Genomic DNA, 17,896 nt, shown 5'->3' with positions numbered 1-17,896 from the left:
CCTTCAACAGAATGTCAAGTTTATTTGATTTTGTTTCACAGGGATTCCATAAAATAAGAATACAATAGAATTCTGGAGAATCTTGGATATTTTTTTCTCTGAATTGTAATAGTCATTATCATAAATAGTCATAAGAATACATCATAAACAATAAACACAACTGTCCAAAGGCGTAGAGAGTATCACAACACATCATTCACCACTAACGACAGACTATACATATTGCATTGAGCATATTTATAAGAGCTACAAGAGAGAGAGAGAGAGAGAAAGAGATGGAAAGAGAGAGAGAACACAGGAGAAGAGAGAGAAAGAGATGGAAAGAGAGAGAACACAGGAGAAGGGAGAGAAAGAGATGGAAAGAGAGAGAACACAGGAGAAGGGAGAGAAAGATATGGAAAGAGAGAGAGAACACAGGAGAAGGGAGAGAAAGATATGGAAAGAGAGAGAACACAGGAGAAGGGAGAGAAAGAGAGAGAGAGAACACAGGAGAAGGGAGAGAACGAGATGGAAAGAGAGAGAACACAGGAGAAGGGAGAGAAAGAGAGAGAGAGAGAACACAGGAGAAAGGAGAGAAAGTGAGGTGTCTCTACACCGACTGGTAAAAAAACGTATGGATCCAAAACTGCATAATGGAATAACATGGATGAAAAACAATTTACTTGTGATAACTGTGGAAGCAAAATCTATCGATCAAGACACCCCTGTCCTGTTTCCATTTGGCAATACAGTTTTTATTCTATCCAAAGTGAGGATTGGCAGTATGGCATGTCAGCCAATCTACATGACCTTGAAAAGAGTGACCATTGCAACATGTGTAGTCCCTGTACTTTGTGTTAAATATAGCAGAGCTGCACTGTGCTGTGACCTTATGATGAGCCAAACATACTATTACTGTAACACTTGTTTGCCACTTGCACCCCCCCCCCCCACATATTTTATGTATATGGAAACAAGATACAGTTCAGGACAACTTAGTTGGCTATATTAATATGTAAAAAAATACTTATTTTCTATGGCTTGTATATGGTCTTGAAAATGACACATTGTGCCATACTGATTTAGTTCTATGAAAATATATGGATGCGTTTTGATCAGATGACCAAAATAAATTGTGAATAAACATTATTACTTATTCTGTCTTATGACTCATCTCTAGACTAGATAAATAGTCGATCGAAACATGACAAGGTTCTGGGCCCAATCTATCTGACACCAAGTTCTAAACTACATAAAAAAATAATGATCCCCTTAACATCAGTTGACTTCACAACCTCAAATCATCTTTAACTAAAAGTGTTGATAGCATAGTATGTACAGCAGTTTTTAGGAACAGCATAGTATTAGCAGAATACCAATTCTTACCATGCTAACTACTTTTTCATTATCCTAGATGCATTTTCTCCTTTTTGCATTTCAGCTTTTCTCAACAAACATAGCTAAATCCTTGAGTAATATTTCAATGGAAAAATATAAAAGACAATGAATACAAGTTGTAATGAATACATAAATCACTGCTAACACCTCTCTCATTCTTCTCTCTCTCTCTGAATTCGTCATTCTTTTTGCTTTCTTTTTTTCTCTTCATCCATCACCCATCACATCTCTCCATCACATCTTCTCTACTCTATCCCGTTAAACTCATTCAGTAATGTTGAACAAATAAAAAAGCACAATGAGAAAATAACTATTCTGAAACTGAATAAACTGAAAATGTAGAGAAACACACATGGAGAAATAAAATAAACACAAAACATAAATATTAAAAACAACGAGGGTTGAACTATGTGAGTTCCTAAACAGAACTGAAGTAAATACAACTGAATAACTCTGTTCTCTACATTTGTTGTATAACAACTAATATGGAGTGCACAATTATTCAACTGTGTACATATATTTCTATATGAATATGTTGATATTTACATAGCACAGACAAATACATTCTCCCACGTTAAATATTACTACCATTATTGTCCTTCATTTAAGTGTTATTCCTTTAAAAGATTGATGTTGATATTTTGGTTTTGTATTCCAGTTTGTCCTTGTGCGATCAAACTGTCAATAAATCCCCTGTTGTCTTCCACAGTTAAATACATCACGAGAATAAACAGCATGTTACAGTAAGGACCCATTTCCCCCTCAACAAAATAACCCTCTCCCAAGGGACACGGTGTTGATAACTTCCCCTTCCAAGAGCCCACCTTCCTCCATCCCTCGCTGCCTGCCTCCCTCCTCTTGTCAACTCACAAATGCACAAACAGACAAACAGAGGAGTGTGGAATTGTGGGTGGTGGTCAGGCACCACACTCCTAAATCACATGGTGGCCCCTGGGGGTGGGGGGGAAAGAGAGAGAGAGAAATATTACAACTAATGCATACCTAAAGATTATGAAGATGTCATAAAGCCACAGTCTGTATTTCCCTTTGGAAGAGTAATGCAGTATTTCTCACAGTCATTTATCAGTATTCTCAGGATTGCTCCATCATATGCACTGACACTCACCAGCTTCCAGCTGCCATAGGGTGGACCAGCTCACATCTGATTGGCGTAGGGGGTGGGCTGCTGTTCGTATCCCCCCTGCTGATAGTCTCCACCTCCTTCAGTGTAGCCGCCCTGGCCATAGTCGGGCTGGTAGCCTCCCTGGGTGCCGGTATAGGCATCCCCCTGCTGTGCATAGCCCTCCTGCCCATAGCCGTCCTGGCCGAAGGACTCTGGGGCAGGCGCTTTCTCCTGGGAAGGTGCATATGTGCCTCCAAAAGCTGCCAGCCAGCCAGTCTCCTTGAACACGAACCACAGGTTCCCTCCCCACAGGATCAGGTTCAGGAAGCCAAATGCCTAGGGGGTGAATGGAAGAAAAGGACAAAAAAGAAAAAGAAGGGGGTCCATATCTTGTAGTACAGGATTTTCCTCAGTAGTCCATGCCCTTTTACAAATCACAACGTTACAATTGAATTCCGTACCACAGATGTGTTGAGACCAGAGACGACAGGGTCATGGACTTCACGGCAGCGGTTCTCCGGTTCGTCGCAGGCCTCGATCAGTAAGAGAACCTTGTCTGGGTCGGTGGATGCCTTCACATCCGACAGACCCTTAGCCCAGGCAGAAGAAGCCACCAGCCAGAAGAAGGTGAACACACAGGTCACAACAAAGTCCTGAGGATAATCACATTACAAAGCATTAGCAAATTACAGTACCTTTGTAAATTATTCAAACCCCTTGACTTTTAACCACATTTTGTTAGGTTACAGCCTTATTCTAAAATGTATTAAATCGTTTTCTTTTTAAACAGGTTTTTAGACATTTTTGCTAATTTATAAACAAATAAAAAATATCACATTTACAGAAGTATTCCAACATCACTACTCTGGATGGCTCTGACTTAGAATACGTGGACAACTACAAATACTTAGGTGTCTGGTTAGACTGTAAACTCTTCTTCCAAACCCATATCAAACATCTCCAATCCAAAGTTAAATCTAGAATTGGCTTCCTATTTCGCAACAAAGCATCCTTCACTCATGCTGCCAAACATACCCTTGTAAAACTGACCATCCTACCAATCCTCGACTTTGGCGATGTCATTTACAAAATAGCCTCCAATACCCTACTCAACAAATTGGATGCAGTCTATCACAGTCCAATCTGTTTTATCACCAAAGCCCCATATACTACCCACCATTGCGACCTGTACGCTCTCGTTGGCTGGCCCTCGCTTCATACTCGTCGCCAATCCCACTGGCTCCATGTCATCTACAAGACCCTGCTAGGTAAAGTCCCCCCTTATCTCAGCTTGCTGGTCACCATAGCATCTCCCAACTGTAGCACACGCTCCAGCAGGTATATCTCTCTAGTCACCCCCAAAACCAATTCTTTCTTTGGCCGCCTCTCCTTCCAGTTCTCTGCTGCCAATGACTGGAACGAACTACAAAAATCTCTGAAACTGGAAACACTTATCTCCCTCACTAGCTTTAAGCACCAACTGTCAGAGCAGCTCACAGATTACTGCACCTGTACATAGCCCACCTATAATTTAGCCCAAACAACTACCTCTTTCCCAACTGTATTTAATTTTAATTTATTAATTTATTTTGCTCCTTTGCACCCCATTATTTTTATTTCTACATTGCACATTCTTCCATTGCAAAACTACCATTCCAGTGTTTTACTTGCTATATTGTATTTACTTTGCCACCATGGCCTTTTTTGCCTTTACCTCCCTTCTCACCTCATTTGCTCACATTGTATATAGACTTGTTTATACTGTATTATTGACTGTATGTTTGTTTTACTCCATGTGTAACTCTGTGTCGTTGTATCTGTCGAACTGCTTTGCTTTATCTTGGCCAGGTCGCAATTGTAAATGAGAACTTGTTCTCAACTTGCCTACCTGGTTAAATAAAGGTAAAATAAATAAATAAATAAAATAAAAAGTATTCAGTACTTTGTTGAATCACCTTTGGCAGCGATTGCAGCCCCAAGTCTTCTTGGGTATGACGCTACAAGCTTGGCACACCTGTATTTGAGGAGTTTCTTCCATTCTTCTCTGCAGATCCTCTCAAGCTCTGTCAGGTTGGATGGAGAGCGTTGCTTCACAACTATTTTCAGTTCTCTCCAGAGATCGTCGATCGGGTTCAAGTCCGGGCTCTGGCTAGGTCACTCAAAGTCCTTCAGAGACTTGTCCTGAAGCCAATCCTGTGTTGTCTTGGCTGTGTGCTTAGGGTCATTGTCCTGTTGGAAGGTGAATCTTTGCCCCCAGTCTAAGGTCCTGAGCGCTCTGGAGCAGGTTTTCATCAAGGATCTTTCTGTACTTTGCTTCGTTCATCTTTGCCTCGATCCTGACTAGTGTCCCTGCCGCTGAAAAATATCCCCACAGCATGATGCTGCCAGCACCATGCTTCACCATAGGGATTATGCCAGGTTTTCTCCTGACTTGGCATTCAGGCCAAAGAGTTAAATCTTGGTTTCATCAGACCACAGAATATTGTTTCTCATGGTCTGAGAGTATTTAGGTGCCTTTTGGCTCCAAGCGGGATGTCATGTGCCTTTTACTGAGGAGTGGCTTCCGTCTGGCCACTCTACCATAAAGGTCTCATTGGGGGAGTGCTGCAGAGATGAATGTCCTCCTGGAAGGTTCTCCCATCTTCACAGAGGAACTCTGGAGCTATTTCAGAGTGACCATCGGGTTCTTGGTCACCTCCCTGACCAAGGCCCTTCTCACCCAATTTGACTTGGTGGTTCCAAACTTCTTCCATTTAAGAATGATGGAGGCCACTGTGTTCTTGGGGAAATTCAATGCTGCAGAAATGTTTTGGTACCTTTCCCCAGATCTGTGCCTTGACACAATCCTTTCTTCGAGCTCTACGGACAATTCCTTCAACCTCATGGCTTGCTTTTTCTCTGACATGCCTTTTGTCAACTGTGGGACCTTTATATAGACAGGTGTGTGCATTTCCAAATCATGTCCAATCAATTGAATTTACCACAGGTGGACTCCAATCAAGTTGTAGAAACATCTCAAGGATGATCAATGGAAACAGGGTGCACCTGAGCTCAATTTCCAGTCTCTTAGCCAAGGGTCTGAATACTTACATTATGTAAATAAGGTATTTTTGTTTTTTATTTGTAATACATTTTCAAAAATGTCTAAACCTGTTTTTGCTTTATCATTATGGGGTATTATGTGTAGATTGCTGAGTTTTTTACATTTTTATATCAATTTTAGAACAAGGCTGTAACATAACAAAATGTAGAAAAAGTCAAGGGGTCTTAATACTTTCCGAAGGCACTGGACATGCTCATCATCATAATCAATTTCAAAGTTCTTATCAGAAACATCATCATGATCAAGCTAGAAAGTCCTCATCTGAAACATAATCAATCTCATGCTCATCATCATCATTACTATGATATTAGTAATAGTAGCAGAGGTAGTGGAATGTGCTATGGAATAGTGTAGGCCTACTAGAAACAAGAATTGAGAAAGACAAACTCACAATCTGGGCTCCCTTGCAGCCTTCACGGTATTTCTCCAGAATGAAAACATACACAGAAAGGGCTGCCATGGAGTAGAGGAAGGAGAAGACACCGACGGTGACAAAGAACCCAGCTGAGGAGGAGTAGTCTCCGATCAGGAACAGACGCTCAGGGTTTCCCCCTTTACAGGTTGGGGCATCGAAGTACACCTGATGTAGCCTGGGAAGGACAAGCGACAGAGAAAGACAGAAGATGGGAGACAGTGAGAAAAGGGGAGAAGGAGAGAGAGAGAGACAGAGAGAGGAGGGGGGAGAGAGAGAGAGAGACGTCTAACGGGGTTAATATAGTTTACAGATGAATGTTCCACCACTGACATTTGCAGCCCAGTGGTACTGTAGAAATTACAGACGGACCATATTTGTGCGGGTTCACGGGGTTACGTGTGACTGAATAGGCATACTGACCTGAATGGATACTCAAACTCCACCTCAATGCTCAGGTCACTCTCTGACCGGTTTTTACACTCCACACTCATCTTGAACATGCCAGAGTAGCTGCCGCATGTCGAGAAAGCAAAGATGGCAAAGATCTGAAAGACACAGAGGGAGGATGAGAAGAGGAGGAGAATTATAGACAGCAAGTGGAAGTAAAAGGGAAGTGAAAGGGAAGGGGAGGGAAAATAGAGTAGTGAGATCAAAGGAATGGGGAAAGAATATGACCCAGACAGAGAGACATGTAGGGAGAAGCATAATACATATATTAAATGGCCCTTATTTTGGGATGATTTCTTCACAAAGATGGTGCTCTGTCGAGGAATTGGCATAACTCTAGTTTGGTCTGAAATAGGTGTTGATGTGAACCAAAGGAAAGCCCATGCAGTATAATGGAAAACCCCAATAAAGGTACACTGTTGCTGAAAGACCTGACACTGGTTTCACCATCTGCTGTGTCTCCTGCACTCCAATGTTCCTCCAACCACTGCAGGCTGCTGACAAAGCCACACAAACTGCAAATCAATGCAGCTATATTGCCAGGTTACAGCGCTACACCTGTTGCCATGGTTACTCCGACACCTAAAGTTGTGCGCTTTTGTATAAAGAAAATACAAGAAATGTAAAATAACATGTTTGGTTGATATATCTGTTTTACTAAATAAGTTATTCTCTACGGCCCAGGCTACAGTACTACAGTTCTACAGGGGGGTGTACAGTAATGTAAACCAGCGCTTGTGTACCTGAACGCTAACCTACTGTCGTACACACAAGCATGCAGATACACACATTCGCACACACTGACATAGGAGGTTATACAGTCAGCCTATTTTTACCACACCCTCCCTTCCCTGCAGGCCAGATCCCATTGGATGGAAAATCTGTCTATTAATCTGACTGAGGTCCTCCACCATCTGTCACTAAAGGATGCTGCACAGTGCTATTGTACACACACCCTCATGCACGGACACATGCACACACACACACACACACACATGCACGCTCACGCAACGGTACACTCACACTGACACACACACACACACTCGCGGAAACACACATACACAAACACGTAACTTATTCCCTTGTCTCATTACTCTTTAGCGTGCCAACACAGCCCACCTCCACCCCATCTCCTTATTAACAGGTTTTAATAATGATTGGGGAGGAATGTGAGGGGGGAGGGTGATAATGAAAAGCTCAACAGATTGGATATAAGTATGCATGAAAGATGGAAGGAGGAGGACAACAAAACAGAACATGGAATCATCTCTGACATGGAAGAATCATATCTGTTTGTGCTTTAGCTAAATACTCTTTGCCGTGTTCGGTCGTTATCATAGTCAGATGAGTTGAAGAACATACAGATCTGGCACCAGGCTAGTTAACTCTCCCACACCCTCCAACGTGGATAGTCCACAACGTATGCCAAATTATCCTCTTGTAAGATTTTAGCTCTCACTTAGGTAGTCTGACATGCACAGTAACATAAAGTATAATCCTTTTCCTGGTTCATAAAGATGCTGTGTCTGTTTTCACTGATTTGCAACATTCATTAACACGCTCTTAGTGCAAGAGTTTGAGGTATATGACTATGGTCTCCCTAACAAGAGTTTGAGGTATATGACTGTGGTCTCTCTAACAAGAGGTTGAGGTATATGACTATGGTCTCCCTAACAAGAGGTTGAGGTATATGACTATGGTCTCCCTAACAAGAGGTTGAGGTATATGACCATGGTCTCCCTAACAAGAGGTTGCGGTAAAAAAGGAAGGTTGGAGTAAGGGCAAAGGAATGAATGGGAATATGTTGAAGAAAGACAAATGGAGACAGGCTGGCTAGTTAAGAAAATACATGGCTTCACACACATTGTCAGATACTATAGTAATGCTATTGGCAACATACAATGAGCATAGAGGGGGGTGGGTGGGGGTTCCCACTCATAGAAATAGAATGAATAAAACGGGCTTGGAACTTCTAACCCTGCCAATTTGACTTATAAACTCATGGGTATACTCGCAATGGCTGCCTGGTATTGTGATGCAATAATATCCATGGTAATGTTTTTAAAGGATGTTAACTGATGTGGCACATGCAATGGAATAAAAAAAATTGTCATGTGAGTTGAGTTCAATCAACAAATCACAGCACATATTGATGGGTACACTTACTTCCTGCTTTGATCCTATGGGTACACTCGCAAAGGACGCCAGTCCACCCATTATGCCATCATTGACTTGAATGGGGACGCCCGTTCTGTTCATTCTATTTCTATGTTCCCACTAACATGGTAAGTGTTGCAGTCTCTCACATAAATCCACTGTCACACTACCCCTGTTCAAGCAGGCACAAATACACACACTCACACACACTCTCTGAGTTAGAAGCAGCTGCATTTATAAATACCTGCTTATCACCGATTTTATAGCCAAGTCTGGCTATACATTGATTGATACACAAGCATAAATGGATGTTGTCGGACCACAAGTCTAGCCATCACAATGTAAATACTGTATGTATGCTCACCAGCATCTTTCTGTCTCTGAGTTTGGCAGGAATCCAAAGTGTGACAGCTTCAACCAATCACATCTCCTCTAAGCCAGGGGCAGACGAGTGGGCAGAGAGCCCTGGCAATGAGTTTGCAAAGGTTTAACATGTAAACTCCTTACCATATCCTACAATCAGCAGCTTTGATGATCAACAACACCAGGAACCACTTATAGAACACTGGGCCAGATTATCACAGATCTCTACTGTATTGACCACACAGTATGAAAACTGTTCTTACAGCACAACAGTGCACTGAGTGAATCAGTAAAGCAAATATGTAAACTGTAACAGAGCATTTAACTGTAAATCCCAAGGTAAGACAAAAATAACCTAGTTCCCAAGCATAACCGGGGCAGGATGTTGTTATGGTAGACACAGTAGTTAACCAAAACATAGAAGGCTTGCATTCTGAAACATCGCAACAAATATAGTTAGCCAAAATGTCTGTGTCAGCGTCCCTTCTGTGTGTACACTACATACACATGTTGACAGGAAAACATATGTGTATATTGGAGATCAGGAATGCTGAATGAGAAGTCAGTAGGGATGTGTAAATGGAGTAAAAGATGAGTATTGATATGTGAATGTATAAATGCTAAATGCTGATTTAGAGTTACATATGGATCTGTTTAGGCCAGGGGATTAACTCCTTTAGGCTCACCTCGACCCAGATGTAGAAACATGCAGATGCAGGCCTTTATAACTTATGATTCCTGAGCTCTGGCCTCCTCCCTGTGTGCTGCTTCAGGCATGGAGGTTTGTTAACCATGTGACCCAGAGAAGTAACGATGTGATGTTCAAGCACTAGCAGTGCTCCGGGGAAGGACTACAGACAAGGTCATGCTGTCAGAACTGTCCTCTCAGTCTCTGCTACCCTGTGTTACTCTTACCTGCTGTGATTTAGAGTAGAACATTTGTTTGGGGATCTTTTATTTAAATCCTGATGTTGATTTTTGTATGTAGGTCTATGTGTCTTCTCATAAATGAATCCTATTCTTTCAATCAGCCAATCATCATGGCATTCTAGCAAAGTGAGTCCAAATGGAACATGGGAGGAAGAGATTTCATTACTTTAACTTCCTCAATGAGCACATACTGTACATTGATTTGTTCTGTTGAGTGAGAGTGGTGAGTCAGTGGTGAGTAATGACTGTGACTGTGTGTGTGTGTGTGTGTGTGTGTGTGTGTGTGTGTGTGTGTGTGGGCATGTGTGTGCTAGTTTTGATGCTATCACAAATGTGTGATGACAAATAGATGAGAAAGAAGTGGTAATGATGTGGCTGAGAGGTGTTCCTAATTACAAGTTACATACGTAGTACACAGTACATTCATATTTTGTCCAAATTATTACAGCTCATAATTTCTGCTTAACATGATCATGCTGGACTCAGTGAGTCAGAGGCTACATTTACACAGGTAGCTGAATCCTGATATTTTTGCAACTAATTGGTATTTCACATCAGATCTTTTTCAGAGCTGATCTGATTGGTCAAATACTATTTAGTGAAACACATATCAGAATTGAGCTGACTGTGTAAATGCAGCCAGACTCCTCTTTGTACAATTGAGAGAGCCTATCTACATAGAAGAATTACCTCTAGCCCCAGGCACAAAACACGTTGGAAGAGGGGTCACACTGTTCCTCGAGTGTTACTGAATAAAGAGAACATAAAGCATGCAGAAACCATGATGTGGATGTATGAAGTACATTTTGTGACATGAATGTGTGGAATGCTTTATCACAGATTCATCATGAATTGCCAATCAACGATTGTCATGCTACGGCACAATACAACAAATAGAGCATTGAGGCGACATGAAGAATTGTAAAGGTAAACAAACAAGCAAATAGCGGAGATTCCGATTCAGCACCATGGACAGCGATCAATTGGAACCCCGCGATTTTAACGTTTCAGAACCCCTGAAAGTGGACAGCGCCTTTTTCAGGTGACGCTGCAGCAACGTCAATGGCCATTACTACTACTACCAAGGTTTAAATTCAGTGTAGGCCTATTAAATCATTATGTGCCACTTCTAAAACATTAAATTATAGCGAAAATGTTTAGCCCTAGGAGGGCGCAACTACACAACACATAAAGAAGTAACTACACCCAAATGCTTGAGGTGGTCACAAAATACTCCAGATTAGATTACAGAGCGAAAGGCTAAAGTGACGTGAGTTAATTATCTGGTGGATCAGGTAGGCCTACAACAAACTTCACAGGAGAGGACACATAAATACCTGGATAGTTTGAACAGAGATTTATCACAATTACCATGATCGATTTACAATAACATTGTATCACTGAAACAACGTCGAGTTTTCATGAGCCCTGCCTGCCAGTGGGAACCGAGAGGAAGCAGCGAGTGGGAGAATGGGTAGTGTCAGCCACCTTGCGCTGCCTGTTTGTCGTCACGAGCACAAAGCTTCACCTAGCTTTGTGACCTCTGTGTGACAGAAGGACATGTTCTGACACAGTACAAGGGCCCAACATCACTTTAAATTCATAATCTATTCTCAAAACAGGGCCAACCATAGCATAATATATGGGCCTATCATTTATAGCTTTTAAGTGTATTGGTTAATATCATCACACTCATCTGTAATCTAGATTTTACGCATGCAATATACAATACCAGTACATTCTATAGTCTTCCACACCCACTCATGCGCGCGGAAAGGATACGGGCGCGCACTCACCATGGCCTCTCATACACTCAGTCACAAGCCAAATAATGAAACATTGTATGAAAACAGTAACTTACCCATTGTAGGATTTTCATAAATCCCAAAGGCTGTTTGATTATGGTGAACTGCCCGGTGGCCACCAACTGTCAACACAGAAATCAACAATTAACATTGCTTTATGAATTTGTCGCGAATTATCTTTTGAACGTTTGTAGGATGTTCTGTGTAGGCCTATATGCATTGTCAGCATAGCCTATCGGTCGTTACTCCACAGTTTGCACCTGTCAGTTAATTTAAATGTATCTTTCAGGAGCGGTGGAGAAGGCGATGATAAGATCAATTTTTTCATGCTGCCATTTGTTCGCTAGTACGGTAATTGGACTATTTGACTTGGGGCGCGACAGGCCGTGTGACAAAGCACTGACATCGTTTAGTGGAGACGAGAGCGAGAGAGACAGAGAGAGACAGAGAGAGAGGGAGGGAACTGAGAGAGAGATACTTGCCAGCATAGAATTAGACAAAGCTGCTTATCCCACTGTTTTTGCTGTCGCCAAAGCTCGACAGACAGCAAGCACTCTAGAAATGTATACAGAAAGAAAATCTCGAGTCACCTCGATAGTAGTTGGCCCTATAGTAGATATAGCTAGCCCTATAGTTTAGGCTATAATTTGTAAAGCCTTGTTATGTGCGGTTGAAAGCAACACATCAGTCGCATCTGTCTGTGATCATCCCCAAATAAACTGTGTCCTGTAGCCTATCGATTCTGTCTTTAGCCTATCGATTCACCTCGCAATGTCTTACTTTTAACTCCCAGTCGGTCTGTCGCCCCTCGTAAATTGATAGGCCTATAATATAACTCGCTACAGGACTAAGAGACGGACGTCGTCTGATATTGCGATATAGATTAAATAGGGTCTGTCGCTTTTCCTCTTGATTTGTACTCTCTGCTTCTTCTTTTTGATGCAAGATCAGCCTGTCTTTCTTTTTTCTTTCACGAGTTAGACATTTGTTTAGCATCATCTCTTGTTTTGTTGCATTTTTTTGTAAAAACAACAACAATATCCTCATTCCACATTTAATAGGCTATACTTCACCCTCTAGTCGGGTATATACTCTGCACACACCACATAGGCTACATAAACATGTTAAATAATCCCCTCTAAATAGACGATTCTATTAGTTCAATAGCAGTTATTCAAGAATATAAATAGTCTTTCCAACTAAACAATCCATTTCTGTGTCCACAATTCAAACGGAATATATCTTCATATAGCTTTCACCTCAACTAATACCCTGGATGTGTTAAGCCTAATTGTCTGAGTTATTTGAAATGCTGTTGAAATTATGTTGCGTAGGGTGTCTTGATCAATTATTTGGATTTTTGGACTATGGTCTATTTATTAGCCAAACGTTCCACTGCGCCAGTCAATTACTGGTGTAAAATTAGTTAAATCACATGCAATCTATCATGCCTGTATTGCGGTGTTTTGAGCTCAGTGCTCGCTTTTCGTTCACATGAGTCGACCACTGAAAGCACTGTATTTCAAACTAACGGTCCGCGGATTTACAATTACAGCGGCCCCTACCAAAATGATGTCCTATTATTTTTTTCCCTAAAACTCTACCGCGTCAAAGTGCGCATTCTGCAGGCATGCCAAATTATGGCTTTTCAGATAACTAAATCAAATGAAAACATTGGTATTGGTGATTTTCATCCCAGAGCCCTACCTGGTTCACAACATCCATCTTGGCCGCCTGCTTGTCGATAAGAGGATCAGCCGGTAGGCTGGAGGGAGGCGTTACATCCGGAACAGCCCACGGGGGGACGATGATAAAGAGATGGGAATAGCTGTATTACGTCACGAGCTCGTCTAGGGCATCTGGAGCGTAGAGACGTTAGATAAATCATTGGACATACAGTAATGACGATTTCGACAGCTTGGCCAATCAAATGGCTGCTTTATTCTAGTAGACTACAGCGATTGCCACAAGGGATAACAGAGACGACACCAATGTATGGTTTTTTGGGAGGTCGGCACTAGGCAGGTTTTGCATTTCTACATGATATTGAGCTTCAGGTTGAAGGTTTCTGGAGGATTCTGTAGGGGTTATTCAAATTGAAATGGTGGGGGAACCACTATAAGTTCTTCAAAGAACCTCCATTAATGGTTCCACAAATAACCTTTTGGGGTTAATTATTATTATTAATCAGCATAAAATAACAACAATAACACAATATTTTAGTTGGCAGTGTTAGTCATGATTTTAGTGGCAAAGCAGACATAAAACCCAACATGAGGTACACTCCCAGCCCCAAGTACAATAGGCACAGTATATCCTCTGGCTGTCACGCCCTGATCTGTTTCATCTGTCCTTGTGATTGTCTCCACCCCCTCCAGGTGTCACCCATCTTCCCAATTATCCCCTGTGTATTTATACCTGTGTTCTCTGTTTGTCCGTTGCCAGTTTGTCTTGTTTGTCAAGTCAACCAGCGTTTTCTCAGCTTGGGCTTTTCCCCAGTCTCTTTTTCCCGCCGTCCTGTACTGTTGTCCCTACTCTGGATTACCAACCTCTGCCTGACCTGAGCCTGCCTCCCTTCCTGTACCTTTGCCCCACAACTCTGGATTATCGACGCCTGCCTGCCTTGACCTGTTGTTTGGCTGCCTCTGTTGCTGTAATAAACATTGTTACTTCAACACAGTCTGCACTTGGATCTTACCTGAAACGCTATAGTACGAACTGGCCATGATTGACCCAGCAGACTTTTACCAGCTCCGCAACGCCATCTCCTCCCAAGGAGCCACCATTGGAAGGCACGAGGAGTTGCTTCGCCATCTGATGGAAGGGTTCTAGGCCGTGGCCGAAAGTCACAACCTAGCTTTGGACGCATTGCAGGAGCAAATCCGTGGGTGGCCTACTAGGCAGTCTACCATGACGGTAACCTCCCAGACCCTCAGTAACCCGGCTGGTAGCAGCGCCATCACCCCGGTTTCCCGGGAACCCCACTTACCTCCCATGGAGCGCTATGATGGAGATTCCAGAACCTGCCGGGCCATTCTCTCTCAGTGCTCCCTCAATTTCGAGCTGCAACCTTCTTCATTCCCCCCCGACCTCTCGAGGATAGCGTATATCATTACGCTGATGTCCGGGAGGGCACTCACATGGGCCATGGCATTGTGGGAGCAACAATCAGTCTGGAGATATTTATGGCAGAGGTGAGAAGTTTTCGGGGCTGAGATGTCTGGGAGAGAGGCTGCCCGGAGGTTACTCCAGCTTCGGCAGGACTCCCTCGGTGTGGCAGACTATGCGGTGGAATTCCGCATGCTAGCAGCGGTGCCTGGAATCCGGAAGAGCTGTTCGACACGTTCCTGCACAGAGTATTCGGAGGAAGTAAAGGACGAGCTTGCAGCCCTGGAAAAACCGACGGATCTCGACTCACTCATCGCTTTGACCATCCAGATTGATGGGCAGCTACGGGATCGTAGGAAGGAGAAGAGGTCTGATTGCGGTCCCAATTGCTCACTCAAGGATCCCACCTTGCATCTGATGGACTCTGGAAGTTCCCAGTGTATATGTTCCCGAGAGGATCCGAGCTTACCCGAGTTTCTCCAAAATCCTCTGAAGACTGCCGATTTACCTCTTCCCGAGCCGATGCAGCTCGGCAGGGTTAGGCTCTCCAGCTGAACATGTAGGCAGACATAACACCCAGATTTGTCTGTATTGCAGTAGTCACGGTCATTATGTGTCTACCTGTCCCCTAAAGAGACCTAACTCATTGGTAGGAATGAGTACACTGGTGGGTCCTAAGGACAATTTAGCTTCTCCCCCTACTCGCCCCCCCTCTCCATGCCACCCTACTGTGGGGTGACCAGTCCAAGTCCCTCCATATACTCATCGACTCGGGGGCTGATATGAGTCTTATGGACTTTACCCTGGCATTCGAGGTGCGCATCCCCACTCAACCCCTCTCCTTTCCCATGAATGTTAGAGCTCTGGACGGGCGTTCTATAGGCTGGGTCACCCACCATACCACCCCCATCAACCTATGAGTGTCGGGGAACCACAGTGAGACGATCCAATTCCTCCTATTTGAGTCTCCGCAGGTTCCTGTGGCATTGGGATTCTCTTGGCTCCAGCGAAACAATCCCTCAATTGACTGGTCTACTGGTGCCATTGTGGGCTGGAGCCCGTTCTGCCACACTCATTGCCTGAAATCAGCTCTGCCTGCCCCGGAACGTCTTCCTGGGGACTTGGAAATTGCCCCGGATCTCTCCGCCATTCCCGTGGAATACCAGGACATCGTTTCCACAACACCGGCCGGTACCCAAGGATGTTAAGCCAGATGCGCTGGCACGCTGCTATAGCCCCGCGGCTACACCCCCGGAATCTGAGCCCTTTCCCCCCTGCTCCAAGATCATTAGTGTCTAGATGTAAACCCATGTCTCACATTCCAAAATGATTTAGCAGTGCATGGTGATTGAACAGGTGTAGGGAGGGTGAAGTCTGTGAATAAAACAAATATATAAATATACATATAATTAACAAAACGTGCACACAACAGTGTTCATATCAAAACACTGTTCACTTGACAGCGGTTTTCATATACATACCTTGTCCATAATGTAGAGGCCACCTGGGATCTTCATTGAACAGGTAAGGGAGGAGGAAGATGGCTACTGTGACTGAGTCAAAAGGTTTTAAAGACACCATTCATTCAAATGAATTGTAGGTGATACATGTGATCTGCATAATATTATGAGACAAACCAATACAAATTGCACATACTTTTGTGGGCCTCCTCGTCAGTATACATGCATACAGACACAAAAAAAGAAGTGAGCAGTTCAGTCATCTGCGCCCAATACGACTATAGCCTTTAACATCTTACATATTCTTACCTCGTTGATGATTCATATCCATTGAATTGTGTAAATTTTTTGTTTAAATTTTTATTTATTTTTAAAAGGGAGAGTGTCAAAACACAGCCATTTGGACAAATATGAAAAGATAGATGGTAGGCCTATCATCATAAAAATATTTAGATCATAAAGGGATCATAAAGGGAGAAACCTTGCCTTAAATTGAGGACATCTTTACATTTTTCAGTAAGGTGTCTGCACCTGCTGTCCTCTCAAAAAATATTTCAGTTGGGCAGTTAGGTTCCTGCAAGAACCCCAAAGAACTAAAGAGGTTCCTCAATGAATCCCATCTCCTATGGGGTTCTTGGAAGAATGTTTTGGGGGCATTTTTCAGTGCCAAAAACCCTAAGGTTCTTCAAGGAACTTTGAGGATCTTAGAAGAACCCTTGTTGAAGCCCTCATTTTTAGAGTGTAGCAAGTTAGGATTATTAGGTTAAGGTTAGGAAAAGGGTTAGGGTTAGCTAAAATGCCCCAAAAACATATGATAAAAAGATCTGAAAAAGCAGGGGTTCCAAATGTAGAACCCAGTTCCTATATTTTAATATAAAAATGGATTTTATAAAACAAAACTATGCTACATTTTATCTCTAGGACCCTCAGGATGACAAATCAGAGCAATGAATGTAAGTACATTATTAACCTTCAGAGGTGAATCTATCAAACTAAGTGCCGTGATACGTTTGTTGTTGTGCACTTTCCTCAAACAATAGCATGGCATTTTTTTTACTGTAATAGCTACTGTAAATTGGACAGTGCAGTTAGATTAAATTATTGTTCATATTTATGCCCATATAAGACATGTCTATGTCCTGGGAAATTTTCATCATGCTAATCACATTAGCGCACGTTAGCTCAACCGTCCCCTTGGAGGTTAATTTGACAAAAGATGTATGCTTTTTAACCATTACCATGTTTCTCAGTTTAATATGGCCAGTCATATACATCTTTATTTATCTTCTTTGCTGAAAACAAAAACACCTGAAAATCAGCCACTAAGCCAAGTGTTGTCATGGTAATTAAAGAGGAGTTTCTAAATGTGGAACTGAGTGGGCCAAGGAAACACAGATGTTCTCCATCTGTTAAGGCACTAATGAGTCATTTTGCAATTCATGTGTTTATTTTATGATGTTCCTTAAAATCATGAAATGTTACACCCTCTATAATTATGTAGAGTTATGCCAATTCTTTATGAAAAGCCCATGTCTCCAGTATTTGCATTATTAAATTCCGGCCTTATTGCTACTGCTACTAAATGAACTAGCTACATGACAACTTTGA

The 17,896-nt window shown here is 42.6% G+C and overlaps 1 protein-coding gene across 2 annotated transcripts; it reads right to left on the bottom strand.

The window, feature by feature from the left end:
• On the bottom strand, positions 1 to 13,572 carry LOC109908561 (synaptophysin). Of its 2 annotated transcripts, XM_031794442.1 has the most exons (8): positions 13,428 to 13,482; positions 11,777 to 11,842; positions 10,606 to 10,663; positions 6,439 to 6,563; positions 5,995 to 6,193; positions 2,962 to 3,153; positions 2,504 to 2,836; positions 1 to 2,328 (listed from the first exon to the last, which is right to left on the bottom strand). In XM_031794442.1, exons 4-7 carry the CDS (start codon positions 6,516 to 6,518, stop codon positions 2,534 to 2,536), a joined length of 774 nt encoding a protein of 257 aa, XP_031650302.1. In that variant the 5' UTR covers positions 6,519 to 6,563; positions 10,606 to 10,663; positions 11,777 to 11,842; positions 13,428 to 13,482; the 3' UTR covers positions 1 to 2,328; positions 2,504 to 2,533. The 2 variants fall into 2 exon arrangements, with proteins under 2 accessions (XP_031650302.1, XP_020362815.1); XM_020507226.2 differs by lacking the exon at positions 10,606 to 10,663 and having other exon boundaries at positions 13,428 to 13,572.
• Positions 13,573 to 17,896: the final 4,324 nt, after the last annotated feature.

This window comes from Oncorhynchus kisutch, linkage group LG17 (assembly GCF_002021735.2).
Source record: "Oncorhynchus kisutch isolate 150728-3 linkage group LG17, Okis_V2, whole genome shotgun sequence".
Lineage (NCBI taxonomy): Eukaryota > Metazoa > Chordata > Actinopteri > Salmoniformes > Salmonidae > Oncorhynchus > Oncorhynchus kisutch.
This window is presented reverse-complemented; position numbering and strand designations above follow the sequence as displayed.